Source organism: Falco biarmicus, chromosome 10, assembly GCF_023638135.1.
Source record: "Falco biarmicus isolate bFalBia1 chromosome 10, bFalBia1.pri, whole genome shotgun sequence".
Lineage (NCBI taxonomy): Eukaryota > Metazoa > Chordata > Aves > Falconiformes > Falconidae > Falco > Falco biarmicus.
This window is the reverse complement of record NC_079297.1, coordinates 29,528,877-29,550,254: the sequence shown is the minus strand read 5'-3', so window position 1 is coordinate 29,550,254 and position 21,378 is coordinate 29,528,877. Positions and strand designations below refer to the sequence as shown.

Genomic DNA, 21,378 nt, shown 5'->3' with positions numbered 1-21,378 from the left:
CTGCATCTGCATTTGTGCCCCTGTAACTCCCTTGGGATACTGCTCAAACTGTAAGCACTTTGTACTTAAGCAGTTCCTACCATAGGCAGCCACGCGCCTGCTGATGCTCCCTGTGTGCTTATTCAACTCCCAGCATTGTTTACCTGTAGGCTTTGATTTAAATAAATGTGGCCAAGTTCAGGTAACGCTGGTCCAAACTTTCTACGTGATTTAAGACTTTACCAGTCTTCCATGACTTGGGCTACCTAGTTTATATCTTTGGTGTAGGATCAGCAGTGGATGAATACTGCTTCTGAAAATGTGTGCAGAAGTGGGCATTTGGTTTATTTCAAGAAATGTAGTTGGGAAGAGTACTCGCTACACTTCCACATTTCTTTTCAATACACTATGCAAATTTTAACCTCAGTTTGTCAAAATGTGAGGAAACCTTGGAATGTCCAAGGTGCTCTATTAATGTTGTTGTGCACTATAAAAGCAAGAGCCAAGTTCTTCTCTTCCCTGTGCTCTGCAGGACCTTCCACATGCCCAGAACCAGGAGTGTGGAAAAGGTTGGGCTGGAGGTATGGTGCTGATTATTAGTTACTTTGTAATCAGCATGTACCTTATTTATCTTAAATGGCATGTCATTGCTTTGCACTTCAGAATGGGAAATACCAAGTTGTAGGATTTGACAGAGAGGGTAACAAGTAAACTATTGTAAAGGAGTTGGTAAAGGCAAAGCAGTTTTATCTTGGCTATTTCGCTGTTACTATACTTAAAATCAAAATGATGGCTGGAATTTGTATTTTGGGTGAAAGTTTCCAATTACAAAACAGGAAGGGAAACTATTAGGCCTGTTCAGGGAATACGCAATTTTTGGCTGTTTGTACAACTGCAAGAATTCACAACTATTATTCTGGAGTTTGAGCTAAAAATTCTTACATGCTTTTATATCAGCCATGATCAGAGAGGTCAAGTAAGCCCTACAGAGCTGGGCATGTTGTCCTGTCATGGTGATGGCTCATGTTAACAGCACGGGGGGTTTCTTGAAAAATCACCTACCAAAATAGCTGTAACGGCCTTTAATTGCCTGTGGAGCTGGTGTTGGACTGCTACACGTTGCGATACCTAAAACTCACGGAAGGATAAATATTCTCGGGCACAGCTCTAAGATCAGTCCTTAGCCGCAGGAGCTGGGCTGGAACGGCAGCCGCAGATACCGCGCCCGGCGGCTGGAGAGGGGCAGGGCGGCCGCCCCGCCGCGGGCAGCCCCTCCGCGGCCTCCGCGGCGTCTGGTCCGGGCTCAGCCCGAAGCCCCGGGGCCGCCCCTGGGGGCCGCGCCGGCGGGGCCGGAGCCTGCGGACAACTCGCGGCCGAGCCGGGAGGCCCTCCCCGCCGGCGCCCCAGCTCCAGACGGCCGCCTCCCCCGGGCCGCGCCGCTCCGTCCCCGCCGCAGGGGGCCGGCTGCACTGCCGGGGGCAGGCGCCTCGGGTCGCGTCCAGTCCCCCACCCTCGCTTCCTCCCTCCCCCCAGCCCCCGCCAAGGCACCGGTGGCGTGCCCGAGCGCCCCGCGGCCAGGCACCCTCCCCGGAGAAGGAAATGGCGCCCAGCTCTCTCGCTCCCCCGCTGACGCACTAACGCCTCACTCCCCGCGGTACAAAATGGCGGCGGCGGCGGCCCCGAACCCAGCATAACTGAGACGCCATGAAGCCGCGGGGCGGAGCCGCGGGCGCCTAGCCAATGGGCATTGGCGCGGGGCCTGGAGGCGCCCAATGGCGAGCGGAGGCGGTGACGCACGGCGCGGCGCGCCCAATAGGAGCGGAGGTAGCGCTGCGCGCCAGACCCGCCCGCACGGCTCGGGGCGGCGCTGAGGCGGGCGGGCGCTGAGGCGGCCGTTTCCTGTCCTGGTGCATGGTGGTCGGACGGAGGAATTGTTGGAAAATTTCTCGGCGAGGTTAGTATATAAATGTGTTTTTACCCAGTGTGCCTTATTCTAACCACCGCCATCTCCGGCTGGGGCCGCCGCGCCGGGCCGGGCCGCCGCGCCGGGCCTCGCCCGCCCAGCCGCGCGCAGGCAGGCGGTGCGGGGCAGCGAGCGGGGGCAGCCGGGCAGCGCCGGCACCGACCCACACGAATAAAGCCGCGGCTCCGCCGCCGCCCGCTCCGCGCCGCCCGGCCCCTCCCCCCGCGCCGGGCCTGCCCGCCGGCATGCCGGGCCGGGCCCCCGCCGCCCCCCGGGCCTCGGCCGCTTCACCCCCACCCCCACCCCCACTCTGGCCGCCCCCTCGCGGGCCCGGGCCCGTTAGCCGCTGCGTCACGGGCGGGGGCTGCCGGCGGCGGGCGGTGCGGCGAGGGGGCACTGGCATGCGCCCTGTCCCGCTCCCGCCCCGCCGCGGATCTGGGGTCTTGATTCATTTTTGCATTTTCTTCTTTTCCCTTTCAACGTGGGACTTAAGCCCTGGCGGCGGGTGGGCTTGCGGGGCGGCCTTAGAACAATTGCCCGCAGAGCTGCCGGGCCCGGCGCGCCCGCCGCTGGAGGAGCAGAGCGCCGGCCTGGCGCGGAGCCGCTGCTGCCGGCGGTGCTGAGCTCCGGTGCGGGCCTCGCCCCCGGCCGCTGGAATCGCCTGGTTTCGTTCGCCTCCTCTCTGCTCACCAGCATACCTTGCAGAGGCATTTTAAGCGGTTTATAGCCTGCTCTGATCGTTTCCTTCAGCTTTTCTTGGCTAGAACTTGTCTAAAACAGGATAGCGAGAAGCTGCTCTAGAAAAATCTGCAATAACGCAAAGTTCTTTTATTTTCTGTTAAGGTCTTATTTGCGGTGCTCGTTCATCAAGAAAAAAATGGGACTTCCATGCAACTTAAATTTTCTGTTAAAACAAGCCTATGGTTGAGCAGCTCAGGTTATGTATAAAATCTTTTAAGGGTTTATTTCAAACTGGCAAAGAAATACGTTTGACATTATATGCAGAGCGATACCAGTACATTTAAGGAATGCTATTCCTGTTTCTACTTCAACCTCACAATCTTTCAAAGAAAACATTTTCCCTTGTCATACTGTTTCCTCAGGGTTCTGCTTTGGGTGTTGTAAATCTGTTACAGCTTAGGGGACTATATAACAGATATTTCTGTCATAGCTTCAAGGTGATTGTACCTGAAAAATTAAATTTGTTTGTCCTTAAACCAGTAGCTTTTTCAGGGATGCAGTGTGTGCAGTAGTGTATTTTAGCTTCTGTCTGTGAGCATATTGCCATACAGCTTTATAATGGCACAGTACAATATAACCATATTTTCATGGCTTGTTTCTTTGTATTTCATGCATTAAAGATGTGAGCTTTTAAGCTGTATGTATGTCAGAAGCTATTCATCTGAATCACTGCAGAAAATGAAACTCGGGAATATGTAGTCAAGTAGTAGATCATTGTTTTGGTAATAATTGCAGCTTGAATGAGATGTAAAAATAAACATCTGAACAGCTTTGAGAAATTATTTCACATTGCATAATTTACATAAACCGCTGTCATTACTGTAACAAAATAATGTTTCATTTCTAGTATCCTATCTGAGGAAGAGTTATTTTGCCTTACATTAAAGGCTCAAATAAAGCAGATGCTTGAGCAAGTGTAAAAGTTTCCGTAGCTGGAAAGTCATGCAGGCTTTGCTCTGTCTTCATGCCTGTGAAGCATTTGATGCTTAAACATCAAAATACTTCTGTCATGAGCTGGCAGTCCCTTTTCTTGGAGGAGATGGGAGCAGCAGTAATAAAATGATGAATAGTCCCTGGTAACGGGTGCCAAAATTAGTCTGTAAATTTGTTTTTGTCTCTAGAGTATCTCAAATTATGTACTGCTTCAGCTCAGCAGCCTGCTGCTGGCGCGTGTTTTGCTGTCCAGGAGAAGGGAGTTGGTAGGAGTTTGGGCAGTGGACAGGTCTAAGCAGCAGCAGGCTGTTGCTTCTCTGCCTACTCACAGCCGTGCTGGCGGCACGGGGGCTGCCGGCTGGCCCACAGATCTGTGGGGTGTGCGGAGGGGTTAGGCTTGAGGGTTCCTCAGTTTAAGTTTGGTGGTGGTAATGGTCTCTCCTTGGACACCATCTTTTTCGGGCATTCCTTAAAACGGTGTGTGTGTGTGCACCACTTACGTATTGGCCTCTATAAAATGTGTAGATTGTGTTGAAAAGATAACAGTTTTGGACTGGGTTGCTTCTCTTAACAGTGTACTTGGGATTCCTTTAGAGTGCAGGATTTTGAGCTTTCCTTGCTGTTGCATTAAGTCTTGGCCTTAAGAGTTTTGGGTTAAAACATGCTCAACATAGGTGGAGTCTTTGAGAAACACTGTTACTAAATTCTGAGGAGTCCTTAGTTGGCAAGTGTGAAACGATTTGTTTTCCAAAGCGTAGGGCTTAGCTGAATTTGGCCGAGTTTCCACACACAAAGCAAACAGCATACTCCTTATAATCGGGGCAATTCTTCCCGCTTCAGGCATTGTGATGGACGGAATGAAAATACTCACCAGGAAGATCTGACTTGTCTCAGTGCTTTTGTAGTCCAGCTCCTTCATTAGTCTTTCCTGCCTGCATTTTGACTTGTACCCTCTTCTTTGATCATCTCCGTGATTTCTGCTTCCCACGCCGTCTTTTGTAACTCCTGCTGCCTCTGACGTGTATGTACATACCATAGCATCCTAAGCCAACCTTTGTTTGCCTTTCCTTGCCACTGGCTTCTTTCCTGTGTTGTCACATCTCTTGCACATTTCTACAGCTTAACAGCATGCTTTCTGCTCTTTCTGCATTAATAGGTGGGCAGATTGTTTTTTCATATCTTCTGTGCTCCAAGGAAATTGGTGCACCTGGTAAACAGAGCATGAATTGGGTAGTCTATTCCTGTGCGTTTTGCCAGAAAAGATTCCAAAAAATTGAAGGAAGGTTTCTGCTTAGCTTATGGACCCCTCAGATGGATTGTGATCAGAAGAGTATCCACCTGTTCAGGAATTCGAGAATTCAGCTCTGAAATGCAAGTTCCTGTAAGTAGAGGTGTGCATAGGTATTGCGGAGTGAGGAATATGACGGGGGTGCCTGTCCATGGACACCGCATTTCTGGGGCAGGAGGAGAAGGAAGCCTTGCAAGCCATCTTGGCACAGTGGGGTTTATGGGGTTCTGCCTGTACCTTAAGGCTGTAATTTGACCTGCTCTTCATTGTATTTACTTAAGGGAATATGGTTTTGGTCCTCTCACTGTGCACCAGGAATTGTTGATCAGTTACCAAAAATGGAATTGGAGTAAATTGGTGAATGCTTTCAGTGGCTCAGTCTGCTAAAATTTTCTGGGTTACGCTGCTTTTTTAATTGTACGGTGGGATTGTACTTTGCTCCACCAAGATAACACTTGTTAAATAAACGTTCTCAGTTTTGAAGGGAATTTACAGTTCCAGCAATTTCTGTGACACTGAAAGTTGATGTCAGAGTTACACTTACAACTGCTTAGTGCTTCCCTTAGTTTATATTTTATTGTCCGCTGAATGTTTTTCTCTGTATATGCTTCATGAGTGGAAAATTGTGTTAGCTGCTTAATTCTCTTGGACTTCATTTCTGATGACAGACTTCTCTAGAGTTGGAAGATGGGTCTGTATTTGCAAGTTCGTTAGTGTTGTCCATATCTTAAGTATATTCCTAGTGAGCTAACTTAGTATTACGGTTTCTTAGAATATATGTCGATGTACAGTTTTTCAATTCACATTTGTAATTGGTTTATTTTTTAATTTTTTTTTTTTAATTCAGGGTGTAGTTTAGCAATTCAGTAGATTATGCGTTTAGTTCCTGAAATACAAGCATAGACTAAAACACTGTTGTTAACTGTCATGGCTAATACTGATACATCTGTAATGTAGTTATCAGCTTACTAATTAACTCATAACCACACAGAACAACCTACTCAAAATTCCCAGTTTTATTGGCAGTCTCAGTGGATTTGCAGGTTTTGAAGGGGCACAGCCAGGATTAATTGTTTTGGTGATGTACATGAGATACTTTTGTGATTTCTGACAATTAAAAGAGAAGTCTGTTTGACACGAAAGTAAAACATTGATAGAAATAGTTGGTCTCAATTTCCTTCAGTTTTTTAGCCCTTAAGTGTTCACCTGTTCACTATGTATACCTTGTTTTATTTTAAAAGTTCAGCAATATAACCAGAGGTTTGATGATTTGAGGATTAAGCAGCCACCTGCAGTGCTTCAGAAGTTAACTGTCTTTTTTAAAAAATTTTGTTTTTACTGCAGATAGGCATTACTGCTCACTTCTAGGAGTAATTTGTTTAAAATTCTGACATGCATCATGTGGATGCCTCCTTTATATAGCCAGTATTTTGTGTTTATATACTTGATGGTAAAAAACAAACCCCAGAATTCAGTAGTTTTAAAAACACATAGGTTCATTGGTTAAGTGCTTTAAGTCTGTTTCTCACTTTGTGACTTCCAGGGAGAAAGTCCACTTTGAATGAAATCTAGTACTTTATCTCACTAATGTGTGCTGAAAAATTATTTAAAGTTGGTTGTTTTTTTTTCACCTTTGTTAAGTGTTCTAAATTTTTCAAGTATATAATAATAAATAAATTAAATAAAGCACAAAATCAGATGACCTGTCCTAGGTTCAGTTTTTTTCTGGTCTCAGGCCCAACATTCAGTTTCTGAGCACGCACATTATAATTATTTATTCTTAATTCTTTGGCTGTTAAACCAGGAATAACTTATTACCAGTCAGTCTGCAATAAAGAAGTGGCATTTGTTAGAGCAAAGAAGGTATGCCTGACCATTGATAATCCAAGTTTGGCTGAGAGAGAAGAAAAGTCTCTTAACTTTGAGCAAGGAATTCCATCTGAGCTGAGAGAAAGGTGCTGGCTTGTTTTGGTAGGTGAGTTCCATTGTTCCTGTTGTGGCATGCCTGCAGGCCATTCCAGGCACACACATGAGTATTCTGACTGATGCATGGGTGTTTTCGGTCATACTTGAATTTGATGTTTTGGTACAGATCATGTGGCCCTTTGTCATGCACAACCTGTATGACAGAAAAACTGTCTCATTAGTACCTTGATCCTTGACCAGGTGTATTAGTACACCTTTTTGTACCTTAATAAAACTTTTCAGAATCTTGGGTGTCTGTACACCTGTGTGGGTCTCAATTGCTTGTTACCTTCTGTGCAGGATTTTTGAAATTGGATCTCTTGAAAGACTCCCAAATTGGTTTCAAATCTCTGGCTCAGGAAGCTGTGCTCATCGTTGGGGTGGTTGGTTAGAAGCAGCACTGCCCCAGGCAAATGTGATCATTGATGGGTGAGGTGCTTGTCCCAGAGATGTAGCATGAGTTTAATTAGCATATACTGATGGAGCTACTCTTTGTATGTAGAGCTCCATTGATAATATGTTCAAGAAACTTGTGAAGTGAACAGTCATATTTGGCATCAACCTGAGTCTTCTCCACATATGTAGGACTTGGTGGGTGGCTTTCTGATCTGCCTGCATTTTGTAAAGTGCCATACATTTGAAAATCATAGCATCCTTAGCACTCCCGCTGTGCGAAATTGCACACGTGCATAATCTCATAATATTAGTTAGAGTAAGAATTTGTAAGCATTCTTTATTTGCATTGGTTAATTTTTTTTTTAATAAAATGCAAGCATTGATCTTGGACAATACTTTCAACGTTCACAATTTGTAGATGGGATTCACAATGTAAACTGAATGTTATGATGACGACTTTGGGGGAAAAGACTGTCAGAACATAAAGTAATTATGTGAGGCTAAATTTGGTTCTCACTGCTCACACAGAAGTCAAAGAGTTGTACTTGGTTATGGCAGTGATAAATTTGGTCTTGCATTTATATGTTATTTCTGAAGAGATACCAAACTTTGTGGCAGTGAATTAGTCTTCAACTGCATTATGATCAGAATGTATCTCTGGTGGCGCAGAAAGGTTGAAATATGGCAAAAAGAGTAAAAAGGAGCCTTGAGTCTGACTGCAAACCTCTTCTTTGGGCAACATGAGTCTCTGCAAGTTAGCTGTGCTGCCACTCAGAGTGTATATGTCATGCTTACGCAGTTGACGGTGCTGTCAGTCTTGATCAGGTTCTTCTCCAGAACCAGGGTTTAGAGCCCGTGGTTCATAATTCACCACACTTCTTTTCTATCTAGACAAATACTTGTGTAATTTGCTATTAAACTGCATATATTATCCCTCTGTTTGAATCCAACAGTTGTTACCAGATTCTTTAGTAGAGGTTTATGTGTTCTGTATTTCAGCCTTGTTTCCATTTTATACGGTGCACGATTAATGTGGTGGAAATTACTGTTTAATTATGTTTTGCTTCCCTTTACAAGAGACTGGAAAAACAGTAAAATAAGTTAAGGTTATAGGAGAAAGCATGTAGAAGTGTGTAACATTTAGTTTATGTTTATTCACTCAAAGTCAGTGTGGATTATAGCATGAAATCAATGTTTAAATACAATGCTAAAATACTGGAAAGGGTAGGGGCTGTTGATGAAGAAAGAAATCCATGTCTTGTCTATTTGAAGCATTTGATCAAGCATCCACAGGATCTAGATTTCGTTTCTGACCCAGCAACAGATTTCTGGTGTATTAGTAGAAAAGTTTGTTACACAGGTACATGTGGGAACAGAAGTAAGGTTTAGAGAGCCTTAGTTCTGCTATGTTTTTATTTCTCAGCTTACAACTGTCAAATGACTTCATGTAATCGGTAAGCTATATGCTTGTGTCCTTTAAAAAAAACTTTATCTGGACTAGTCAGTTTTTCAGTCTGTCAGTTATGGTTTGCATGGAGACTGTAATGCATATTCATTTTCAGTTGAGGTATATTTAACCAGAATGTTAATTATACGTACTAATTTTGATTTTTCACGTATGTTTGTTAATAAGGCTAGTTTGGGGAAATTACTGGCATTTGCCGTCATATCAGTTGTTAAGCACACTAATGCAGCTGGTATTTAATTCAGGAAGACCTTAGTTATGTTACTGTGCTACACACTTGAACTGATTTTTGGGCTCCAGCTTTGTTAAACATGAGAATGCCGTTTCCTGGAATTCCTTAATGAAAGTTTCATTGTTGCAGGGTTATGTGTCATTTGCTGTTTTACTCTGCTTGACGAGTTTTTATATGTTGTTTTTATGAAGTTTATAAAATTACAATGGTTTTGTACATTATTTAGAAGTTAAAAATAAAAGTGGTGTTTATTTTCAAATGAAATAAATGGGTATTATTTCAACCTTCTCAGAGCTGTCTGTGCAAGGAAGGCGAACAATCATAAGGTTGCTGAATGTGTGGAGCAGCTTTTTTCCTGCCTGTCGTTCCCAGTTCTTCTGCTCATGCTAGATTGCATTTTATAAATGCCAATTTTCTTCCATGTCTGCTCTCACAAACTTTATTCCATTTCCATTCCATCCTCTAAGCATCATCTCTTTCTCGAAGGAGTTTCTGCCGTAGCTGCTGGAGGTTTTTCCTTCCCTCTGCCCAGCGATGCGGTGGCGTGTCAGCCTGGGGCTGGGCAATGCTGGCCTCTTCTCGGCTGCTGCTTCACTCCTCCATGGCCAGAATCCCACCTGCTCTTCCCCTTGGTCGATTCCTCGTTTTCAGCGGAGACTCCATTTTCCAGTTGCTAGAGTGGGCTTACATAAAACTTTTCTTCTAACGGTGCATCTTTTCTCCAAAACAAGTGACAGCATCCAAAAGATTCTGTTACTGGAGGGGAGAATACAGGAGGTCCTCTCTGTACAGGCAACTTGATGAAGTCTTCATGAAAAATCCTCTCTTTTTAACCAACTCCCCCCTGCCCCCCACCACCTGCATCCTTCTAGTTTGAGTGTTGAAAACTCAAAGCATACTTGAGTTCACAGGTTTTTCTCTTCAGAGAATGGGGGTGGGGAGGGTGGTTTGGTTTTGTTTTTTTAAAAAATAAAAAAAATTGCACCGATGTACCCTGCTGGATGGCATATTTTATCTATCAGTGTTGTACTGGGGCTTTACATTGGTGGTGCAGCTTTTGTCAAAAAGCGTAATAGAGTCAGCAATGCGCATCACTAACTGCTTTTGCTTTGCCACTAGCAGTGCGAGACTTGTTTCAGCATCACTTCTTGCAAATGGCTGTTGCTTTCTTCTGCTACTGTTTTCAGTTCAGAGGTTTTCCAGTCTAAGCATGTTCTGTCTCAGGCTGATTTTATTATGGGAAGTATTTTAACCATCTTAATGGCAAGATTTTCTCTGCATGAATATACCATGGGATTATTTCAGTGACTAATAATTTCAGGAATGCAATATGCATTACCGTCCTTGTGAAAGTCTTCCCAATTATCATCATTAACGTGCCTTTGAAAATTGCAACGTGTGTGTGATCTATGAAGATTTGCAAGAGTTCACAAAGTCAAGTGTCAAGTTTCCACTTCAGTGAGTACCTCATGACTAAGCCTGTACTTGTCTTTTCTGTAGGACGGCTCTTGAGATAAAGCAGAATATATGTGTGTCAATCTTGCTGAGTAGCCATGCAGGCCCCGCCCCAGGGTTCATGGATTTTCCTAAAAATGGATGCATTCAGCTGCTTTTTAACTGATGAGGTGCAATGTTTGGAGTGGGTCAAAGAAATCTTTCTCTCCCAGGTTCTTGCTGACAAACTTCCTGGCAGACAGGAGGTTTAAAGAAGAAGCGCAGTGATGCAAATGCATGGAAATAAAAGCAATGAGGTGGATTAGGGGAAGAAGCTGGTGAGATTCAGATTGGAAGAACGATGAAGACTTAATTTGCTGGAAGCTGAGGAGAAAGCAGTATGTAAGCCAGTTAGCAGAAAAGGGGTGGAAGCGGGTCACTAAAGCTAAGTGAGGGAGGAGACTTGAGTTTGATGAAAATAGCCTGATTTTAAAAAAAACAAGGCAATGAAAAAAGTACGATAGAACTAGATTTGCAGGTTGAATGATGTACCAGCAGCACAGCGATCCTGTTTGAAATGTATGCAACATAAAAATGATTAGGTATCATAGCACAGTTTAAATTGGGAGGGACCTCCAGAGGTTACCTAGTCCTGCCCATATCAAGGCAGGTCTGATTAGACCAGGTTGACCAGGGCTGTATCAAGTGGAGTTTTGAACACTTATGAGGATGGAGAATCCATAACCTTTCTTGGCGATCTGTTCCTGTATTTCACCTTTCTTACGGGGGGTGGGGGGGGAAGGAAAGAAAGTAACACCTTAGCAGCAATATCTGTGTGATAGCCTGAGCCATTTGTGTATAGCATGGGCCAGCTTCATGTCCTCGTTAACCTCTTTCCCCATCCTCTTCTTCAGAGCTTTCAGCCCTCTCTGGTTAGCCTGTCTTCTCCATTAGGGAGGAAGAAGAGAGGTGGAAAGCAAGCAGCACATCTGCTTTTGGCTGAGGGTACTCCTCCCTGAATAGTGGAGTAGCAGAGGAAAACTGCTGTATGGCCAAAGAGGGAGTGAAAGCTGGGGTTTTGCTGCTGGAGAGGGTGCCAGCGCTACCACCTCCCGCACAGAGGGTGTACCTCTAAGGTGGGTCAGAACATGAACAGTCTTGAGACAAAGATGCAGGAAGGTGATTGGCAGTGGTGTGATGGACACGTAGAGCAGACCAGGGGGGACCTGAGGACTAGTTGCAGAAGGAGTTGGTGTGGACATCGGAGTGTTTTAGGTTATTTTGACAAGAAGGATGGGATTGTATTTGGGAAGATGGATGTGTTGGAGAGTTGGTGTCATGATAGGACTGGCTGAAGGAGGAAACTGGTAATTCAAGGAGGAGGGATGGAGCTGGGGTTAAGAAGCTAGTGGAAGGACAGAAGATTGGGAAGAGGATTTATGGGAAGGGATAATTATAAACAAGTCAGAATTGGGAGAAAACATTAACACACTGTGTAAGTTACAGTACGATTGTCCAGATCATCTGGAATAGAGGAAAGCAGTGACTGTGTTTCTGCTGTATGCAGCAGTTCACTCTGATTATTATTTAAATGTGATAACTATTGATCAGCTACACTACAATAACAAACACTGTAAAATAATCTGAACACTTTTGGTCCTTTAGCCCTTGAATTTGTCTTACATTAGATTTCTTTTTTTTCCAAAATAGCCATCGACCCTTTCAGCAATTTGTTCTGCTCTGACTCTTTCAGGACTTTGCAGTTGTCTGCATCGACTGGCTGCTCTGGAGGAGGGACATCATTCTATTTTCAAGGCAGATAATGTATTAAAGATGCCGGGGGTTTCTTAGAAGATACTTTGTCTAAGAGAGGGAATACTCTGAAGTAGACCTGAGCTGAAAGGCCTTTGAGATGCAGTCCCTGCTGGAATTGTTTCAGAATATAGTTCTAGTCAAAACCAGTGGTTGTGTAGCCTTTCTTCTCCGATGTGTGAAATGGTCTGGCTCCTTTGCAGCTTACTTCCATGAGGTGTCCTGAAAACTGAGTGATGGAAAACACTGACAATACAGAGCACTGTTAGAAGTTAAGAAGACAACCTCTGTGTACCACTAGCATCTGATACCATAGTTACTTAATTTAACTTTCTACAAGCTGGCAGTACCTCAGAGAAGCAGTCCTTTCAAACTGGTGTGCAATAAAACTCTTCTGGTGCTAGTTTATTTTTTTTTAACTGCATCAGTTTTCTGATCTTTGCTGCCCAGTATATGACTGCTGAGGGTAGGGCCACTTAACTCGCTTCAATGCTTGTTTAAGCCAATCCTGTAGCTACTGCATGTTTTCCCATTTTTGGTTTACAAGCAAAGTGCTTTCTAAGTAAGTGTTTTATCACTGTTTTGTGATAGAGGGGATAAATGAGTAATTGTGAAAGAAGTTAACTAGTCCGAAGTTACTAACGTGGAAATGGCAGAGGAAGGAGTTGAACTCAGGATCTCTTAGGTCCTTAGGCAATTCCTTGTCCTTTAGATAATAGCATTAAAAAAATCCGTAGGTGTTTCATTTTCTTCAGAAATATATAAATGCAATCTAGTCTGGATGGCTTCTCTGCACGGTATCTTTTTCTGTTGTATTACATCTCTTTTAGAGATTTCACTTTATAGAAAAGCTTCTTTTCTTGAGAAGGATGCTGGGAACAATTATTTCCCATCTTCCCTTAGATGTTAAAAAATCATACCTCTTTTGAATTATATTTTGGCTTCTGTAATAACTGTATCTTCTTTCTGATGCTCAGAGTTTTTCATGGTTTAAATTCTGTATTGCAAGCCTATATTTTCATCTCCTCAATGTTCCAGATAGATATGTAGGATTTTAATCTTGGAAGACATATTTGTTACTGAATTGTGAACTGATCATTAGTAGTAATTTTTTTTTTCTTATTTGATTTTCAGTGTAGTGCATGAAAAAACTTGCTGTTTTTTACAGGAGGCTTAAAACCTTCTTAAAGCCGCCCCTTCCGCTTTCTTTATTAAACTGTGTCTATTCTATTAATGGGGCTCTTAACCAAACTGATATTCTCACAGATGCCAACCTGATTTAGACTCCAGGTTCAATTTCAGGAGGTAATGTTGGGTACTTGGTATAACACCACATTAAAAATGAGCGGGCCTTGGACCACAGTGACATGTTTGCTTTGTGCGCAGCACCCGGGTTAAAGCTTTTCAGATGGCAAAAGCAGCAGGGCTGCAGCAGCTGGGGGCGGCTTGGCTTTTTTTCTGCTGAGGCTAAGAAACTTAGGTAGCTGCCTGCCTCTCTAGGAAATAGTCTGGTTCAAGGCCACTTGAATGTATTTGGAAAATATTACTCGGGTATAATTTTCAACTACTGAATTAGTGTACTAAACCTTTGAAATACTGCAAGCATGCTGGAATACCGAAATGGTCTAATTTTGCTTTTGTTACTCTTTAGTTTTGATGTACGCATGAGTTTCTCAGTGGTCTTTGAGACCATTGGTGAGTTGCTCATTCAAGGGCAGATTTCTGGATTGTAGGGGTAAAAACAGTTTAATTATTTAGAAATGTAATCATAAGTAAATTAAAAAGCCTAGATTGTTCTTGTCAGCCTTGAATTAGAAAACAGCAGGTCACAGAACCATACTAAGATTAAAAGCTTTGATTGTTTATCTGTAACCTTTTTGAGAGATTATCTAACTGCCTCTTTTTGTAAGGAGAACTCTTTGACTATCAAGAGATCGGGGTGACGGGAAAGTTGCTTTAATGCTGTGTAGCCTAGATTGCAGTACCATGTGACATTTTTTTCTTTTTTTTTTTTTTTTTTTCCCCCTTTCACCTGCGTCAAGGTGTATGTTGCATTAACTAAACAGTCTGCAGAACTGTGACTTTTTGGTTGGTTTTTGTGTGTTTTGTTTTGTTATGTTGGTTGTGGGTTGGGTTTTTTCTGTGGTAAAAGCCAGCATCTGAGTAGAATGCAGTGTTATGTATTTCCTTTATAGCTTTTTAATCTAGTAATACTAAAAAATATTAATAGCCTTTCAGATTCCATAGATTTCTTAATCTCCCATATTGAAACATTCCTGGGTAAAAAAAATCCGTGTGCCAAAGGGATGGTTATTTCTGGTTCTATAAGATATATGCAGTTGCTCATTAATCACTGTCTTGTTGTCTTATTAATACATTTTATTACGAGATACTTTATTATTTTCATGGAGGGATTTTTTTTTTTTAAGTTTTGGTTTTTTTGGTTTTTTTTAATAGAAACCTTCCTGGAAAGTTTGGGGAAATAGTTGGATCATTCAGTCAGACTTTTGCTAATGCAGCGTGTATTTCCCAGTGTGTGATTGATTCTAAATCTCTTACTGGCACCAGAGAGATGTTTATAGTTAAAGCCCTGCTGTTGTCATGGGTGACCATGGGTGAATTGTCAGCTTTATTTTAATTCTGAGGACAAAAAGTTATCATTACTTATACCACCATTAATTACCACTGTTATCCTTTTTACATTGGTTGAGTAATTCATATTTAACTGAAATCTGAATGTGGTTGATGCACTTCAATTTAGTAACTGCTGCCTGAAGTTCTTAATGGCTTAGGGTAATCGAGGTAGTAATATTTACTTATTTCAGGTAACTGGGATTTTTTTCCTCTGAAGTATTGTTCAGGTGAGACAATCATTTGTTGCATCTTTATACAGAAGGTAACATAGAATTTTTGTGGCAGCTATATAAAAAACCAATTAAACTTGGATTGTCTTAAACTAGTTCTGGTTCTGTATCTAAATTTTCTATCTGTGTTTTGTGAATACTTTCTTTCTAGGTAGACAATGTTATTAGCTCAGATAAATCGAGACTCTCAGGGAATGACTGAATTTTCTGGAGGAGGAATGGAGGCCCAGCATGTGACACTTTGTCTAACAGAAGCTGTAGCTGTGCAAGGTGAACCTTCAGGTTAAAATATGTTTACATTATTGTGTCTTTCCTGTTTTAAATGCAGATAAAACTCTCAAACTCACATTGTGTATTCTAAATGAAAAATCTAACAGAAATTATTCTTAGTTAACTGAGATTTATTATGGTCACTTATTTAATTCTGAAAGGAAATGATCTCTTAATTAAGGTAATAGGAGTGTAAATATGCCAAGATTGGAGATATAAAATCCGAGTTTATTCTCACTATGGTTTTAATGTTTTATACTTTGTAGCATCAGTTTATATCTAAGTATGTATTAAACAAGTTGAGTTTTAGAGTAGGCTGGTGATCTAGGACTGTTTTAAACTTGGTATTTTCAGACAGCTTCATTATGATTTTACATGGTTAAAAACTTTTTCCAATATCTGTGCTTTACTTTAAACAGATTTGAGCATCTTATTGACAAATGGTAGTGTACAAAACAAAATAATCAATACAAGTATATATGTATCATTATTTCACTGTTGACATTCATGACCTAATTGATATTTCTCCTAAAGCCTGGGCTTTGTAGTTATTTATTCAGTGGCATTGTAAGTTTTTTCGTTAAGGAAAGTAACATTCTAGCTGTCACGTTTACAGAGCAAAATCTTGAACATGCGACCCTAGTATATGTTCAAGGTTCAAAAATCAGAAAGCAAGTAAAAATTATTTCCTATTATTATTTCTGAAGTCATTATGCATTAAGGACATATAATCTTTTATGGAGGTGGTTAAGTTGTGATTTTTAGGGTTTGATGCTGGTAATATTGAATATGAAATTTTTTTCCTTGCTAGATGGCGACAACATCGAAAACATGGAAGGTGTAAGTTTGCAAGCAGTTACACTTGCTGATGGCTCCACTGCTTACATACAGCACAATTCTAAAGGTGACTAGAAGTTTCTTGGTATTTAATTCATATTCCCCTTTTTAACCCTGCTTCTGGATTGTAAACCCCTTTGGATTATAAAGTCAGGAAAAATCCATACAGTGTTTATGAAGTTCCAGTTCCAGCTGGGAATTACAAGTATTACAGTAATACTATAAAATACGTATTTCTGCTGCTAATAAAGATACAGGTATCACATGCAGAACACAAGTCAAACAAAAGTGAGATGACCTTTACACTTCAAACCTGAATATCAACATTCAGCCTGCTGGATAGGACATCAACCCTTTTTCATTTTTTTTATCCCAGAATTTCAAAATGTCTGTATGGTCATACTGTGCTTACTCTTAACCAAACATCATTTCTCAGTGATAATTTATTGATATTTTGATCCAGAAAGTTATCAGCTGTGTGTTTAAACTGTGATGTGTCATACAGAACATATTTTAAGAATTCTAACTCGTGTATTTCAGATGGTAAATTAATGGATGGCCAAGTGATTCAATTAGAGGATGGTTCTGCTGCTTATGTTCAACATGTACCCATGTCTAAAAGCAGTAAGTGTAATAATACAAGTAATATATTCTAAAATAATATTTTACTGATAAATAATGATAGAAAGTAATTAAGAGTCATTAGAATAGCTTGATTCCTTATTTTAATGGAAACAGTTGTGAAGAGATCTTAGGTATTTTGTAATGCCAGGTATTCAGTATTTAATCTTTCCAGCTAATGGGTTTTTCAAACTGTTGTTGCAGCATTGTAATTCTTTTTTCCAAACAGGGGACAGCTTGCGTCTCGAAGATGGACAAGCAGTTCAGCTGGAAGATGGAACTACGGCATTTATTCATCACACCTCAAAAGGTAATTTTTTTTTTTTTTAAGTGTGATTTATTACGTTGTAATTCAACAGAACTTCGGCAGTATAACATGCGGTACTCTCTTTAGACTATGACATCATTTAGTGTGATTCCCAATGGAGTACTTGTTGCTTTAACTTTTTCATCTGGAAATGGTTGAAATTAGACTGGTTCTGTTCCTTATCTGGGCCTCATGTAACAGCTACAAGCAGAATCAAAACCAGAATGTTTCACCTTTTTTTTTAGTGCAGGGTCACATTAAAGTAAGTATATGTCATGTTAGTAGAGAATGTAAGTGCTTATAGAGATTTCAGCAATAATTACATGTGAAAATGAGAAGAAAAAGCAGGTAAGAATCAGTCAGTCCCTCTTGAACTGAAGAATGTAGAGCTTTTTTGTTATTTTTAAAATTTTTTTAATAATTATTTATAATATTTATTATATTATGACAATTTTAGAGATCGTGCTATTGATGATTTTGCCATTAGGTAGTTAGCTGACAGTCAAGAATGCAAGCATATTTATTTTAAATGATTACTTTGATTTCTGCAGAAGATGATTACAGTAGTCTTGGAAATAGTACTATTTCTCTCCAAAAACTGAACAAGTAGATATCTTAAGTCTGTTTAAACTGTCATGACGAGAATTACATTCTACAATCAGCAATAGTAGAGGAGACAATATAATAAAGAATGTCTTCCTTAAACGTAATCCTATATTTTATGTGTTTCTTTTGCATATTTCTATGAATCTGTTCTTGAAATGATCAGATTTATGAATTCTAAAATCTGAAGTATTGACATCAGCACACTAGTTACATTATTTTCATTTTATTACGAGTGGATATGAAATAGAAGGCATATTTGTGTTCCTGGTTTCCTTTGTAAATAAAAGTAGACCAATATAATATTGGGTTTGCACTTTTGTAAGTGTGCAGAAATAAAGCTATGGGAGATGTTGTCCTGAAAAAAAAATCATCAGTGCTATTCATGGTAATTTAAGTGTTTGTTTTTCTTATATATGAGGGCTATAGCCACTAATATATCTCATACATACAAGTGACTTTAGGAGACATTTCCTAAACAGCAGTAGTTTCTTGTGTAACATGCAGACTTTGCTATTCCTTTTCTTTCACAACACTTTGTAATACTTTTTTCAGACAGTTATGACCAGAGTGCATTACAAGCCGTCCAGCTGGAGGATGGAACTACTGCCTATATTCACCACACAGTGCAAATGCCACAGTCAGATACGATTTTAGCCATTCAAGCTGATGGCACAGTGGCAGGCCTTCATACAGGAGATGCTGCCATTGATCCAGATACCATCAGTGCTTTGGAGCAATATGCAGCCAAGGTATGTTGAAAGACATTTTCTCTATCTGCAGTGGTTTAATGTCAATATTTGGCAGCAAAAGCCAATTGTGATCTAAGAATTAAAATGATAATTAAGAGAGTCTTCAGACTCTTAAAAGAGAGAACATCAAATGTAATGATAGTGCTTCACTATCATGAGCAGCTCCAGTGGGTATTGTTGCATAAAAAGAACAAAAGATTGAACACTGAAATGATGTGGAGTCAAACTAAATCACTTTGGAAAGTGATTTAGACAACTAAACAATAATTTTCTCTCAAATATAGAATTGGAAAGGAGCCTCTTGAGACGACACTTTTTGGAAAGAAGGACAAAAATAAATTATTCTTGTTCAGGCACTGTTGCTGGATTTTTATTTTTTAATTTCTTTTCTTGCATTGGGAAGAGTAGGGCCTGGTGTATTGGGCAAGGACAACATCTGGTATGAACTGTAGAACAGACCATTAGTTACTAAGTTTGGAAAAAACTTCTTTGATCATACTTTCAATAGTAAAATGTAGCATGATGCTCAAAATTCATGATGTCTACTTTACTAGACTTCCGTAAAGCATGATGTAAGTATAATAATGGGCGGTGCAACTTCCACGACTTTATAGTTTAGCATTGTCCCAGTTGCTGGATGATTACCATCAGTGCTTGTGTTGCTCTGCAAAAAGAGTAGAATAAATTTTAAAATCTGTCCTCTAGTGTCACTAAGAGTTGTCAGATTTTGAGAGAAGGTCAATTAGGATAATTAAATGGCTTATACACTGCTCTTTTCATTATGCTTCTGTCTATTGTAATTGAGAGATCCTAAGAGAGCCAGTCAGATTGTGTTGTGTTTGGCTATGCCTTAATATTTCATGAAATGAAAGGTAATTCAAGGTTAGTTGGCCTGTAGTGACAAACTTTTACCTGTCCCCTAGCTACTGTTTAATTCCTGTTTAAATCAATCATAACTTTGTCCTTTTTAACAAGGAGCTATATTAAGCATAGTTTCTAATAAGTTTCTGTTTTGAGGTGAAGAAACAGAAGAAATGTCAATAAATTTACATTTTTGTCTTGTTTATTTCGACTTGTGTTTTTTAATTCTGTAATGTGAATTTGTTTACTGTAGTGTACTTGTGTGTGTGTGTGTGTGTGTCTAGGAAAAATTCTATTTATTTAAGCTTTTATCTCAGAACTTTATTTGTAAAGGTACTGCTGGAACCTCTCAGGTAACATCAGTAGAAATGAGTTTCCAAGTGGTGCACCTGCCTGAGGTACAAAAGCAAATAATAGCTCAATTGTCACAATCCTGTCTTTCTCTTAAAAGGAGAAATGTGGTTTTGTGATTCTGCTCCATGTCCATGTACACTTCATAGTGAGTCAATGTATACTTTTCATAGCAGCTGGTGTAGAACATTGAAAAAGGTACAGGAAGGGGCAACAATGATGACCAAACATATGAAATACAAGAGGTGAGTATATGATAGTTCTATAAAATGTTAAGTGGCACCAAGAGTAGTGACTTGCCATTGTCTTTGCCAGTATAAGAACAGGGAAGCATCAGATGAAGCTCAGGTGACAGGTTCAAGAAAAACAAGGCAAGAATGCTTTTTCAAAGAGTGCAAAGTTAAGCCGTGGCACTGCTTGTAGGATATTGTAGATGCTAATTAGGCCCTGGATTCCAAGAGTAATAGATACATTCATAGAGGAAAAATATATCATATCCAAGGCTATTGGGTAGAAACATGTGACTTCTAGTTCAGGAATTTACTAAGCCACAAATCGGTTGGATGTTGGGAGAATTTTTGGGAATGTGTCACTATATGCTTGACCTGTTCCTTCAGTCTTCTCTTGCATCTGCTGCTGGCTGCTGTTGGAAACCAAATGTTGCACTAGATTGACTTTTAGTTTGGCTCAGTATAGGTGTTCTTATGTTCTTAATTGAAGGCAGACTAAGTCTTACTTTAGAATCTAAGACAGTCTTTTAGGTGGAACTCCAAGATCTTCCTTGGAATCCTTCCAGAATTCTCCCAGCACTCCAAAAAAAAAAAAAGTTTAAAATTGGGTGTCTTGATTTTTTTGGTTAACTTTGAAGGTTTTCTCTTCAAAACTTAGAAGAGTGAAGAGAATTTTAAAGGCAGATTTGGAGAATAGTGGTTCTTCTCTCTTCCTCTGTCCTATATAACAGGCAGAAATAGCAAACATCAGTAGGCTGCGTAGAAACTGTAAGAGAGCTCACGCAGAGAGATCAGAGAAGACTACAGAGAAGCTCACTGGAAGTGGTGGAACATGTACATTTTTCGTTGTCCCTTGCTTCTCCTTTAGGCATAGTACTACTTTACCACATCTTCTAGAACACATGGAAAGACTTAACTAGAGTCCTCTTAATTTTGGGCTAGGTCAATGCCACCTTCTTCCCAAAGTAACCAAGGAAAAGAGAGATTGTTGCTCATAGTGAACGTCAAGTCAGAAGATAAATGGAATTGTGAAGAGGTTGGGACACATACTTTTCATCCGTAACCTGTTTTCCTGCAACATCCCAGCTGCTGACAAAGTACCATGCCTGGGATTTGTGCGTGTCTGCACACATGCATGCACATCCTGTTTGGATCATTTGTTTCCAGTGGCGTTGGTGAACTTTTAATTTCATGTCAGCAGTTCCTTTCTCAACTAACAACAGGAAGCTCATGATGAGGTGATTCGGGTCTCCTTTCTGTGCGGGTTCTCCTGCCTTCCTTCAAAAATTCTGCAGAAGGTCCCAGAATGGCTATTGTTTTCTTTAAAAAAAAAAAAAAATCCAACAAACCAAACACCTGAGAATTATCTGTAATGTAAACTTGTCCCTATTTGGCCACGTTCTTCTTTGTTGTTTTAACTCAGAGTTGCTGAGTATATTGCTCATGATCTTTTAATTTAGTAAGAACAATTTGA

At 40.7% G+C, this 21,378-nt stretch overlaps 1 protein-coding gene across 8 annotated transcripts in view; it reads left to right on the top strand.

The window, feature by feature from the left end:
* The first annotated feature begins 1,819 nt into the window (after nt 1–1,819).
* Nucleotides 1,820–21,378, top strand: part of ZNF143 (zinc finger protein 143) — a 41,865-nt gene continuing 22,306 nt past the window's right edge. For 2 of the 8 annotated variants that reach the window (XM_056353686.1, XM_056353680.1), the window contains exons 1-6: nt 1,820–1,933; nt 15,224–15,354; nt 16,154–16,246; nt 16,720–16,803; nt 17,030–17,110; nt 18,266–18,462. In XM_056353686.1, the coding sequence (XP_056209661.1) occupies nt 15,231–15,354; nt 16,154–16,246; nt 16,720–16,803; nt 17,030–17,110; nt 18,266–18,462 (579 nt within the window). In that variant the 5' untranslated portion in view covers nt 1,820–1,933; nt 15,224–15,230. The other 6 variants (XM_056353682.1, XM_056353688.1, XM_056353687.1 and 3 more) reach the window with 6 other exon arrangements.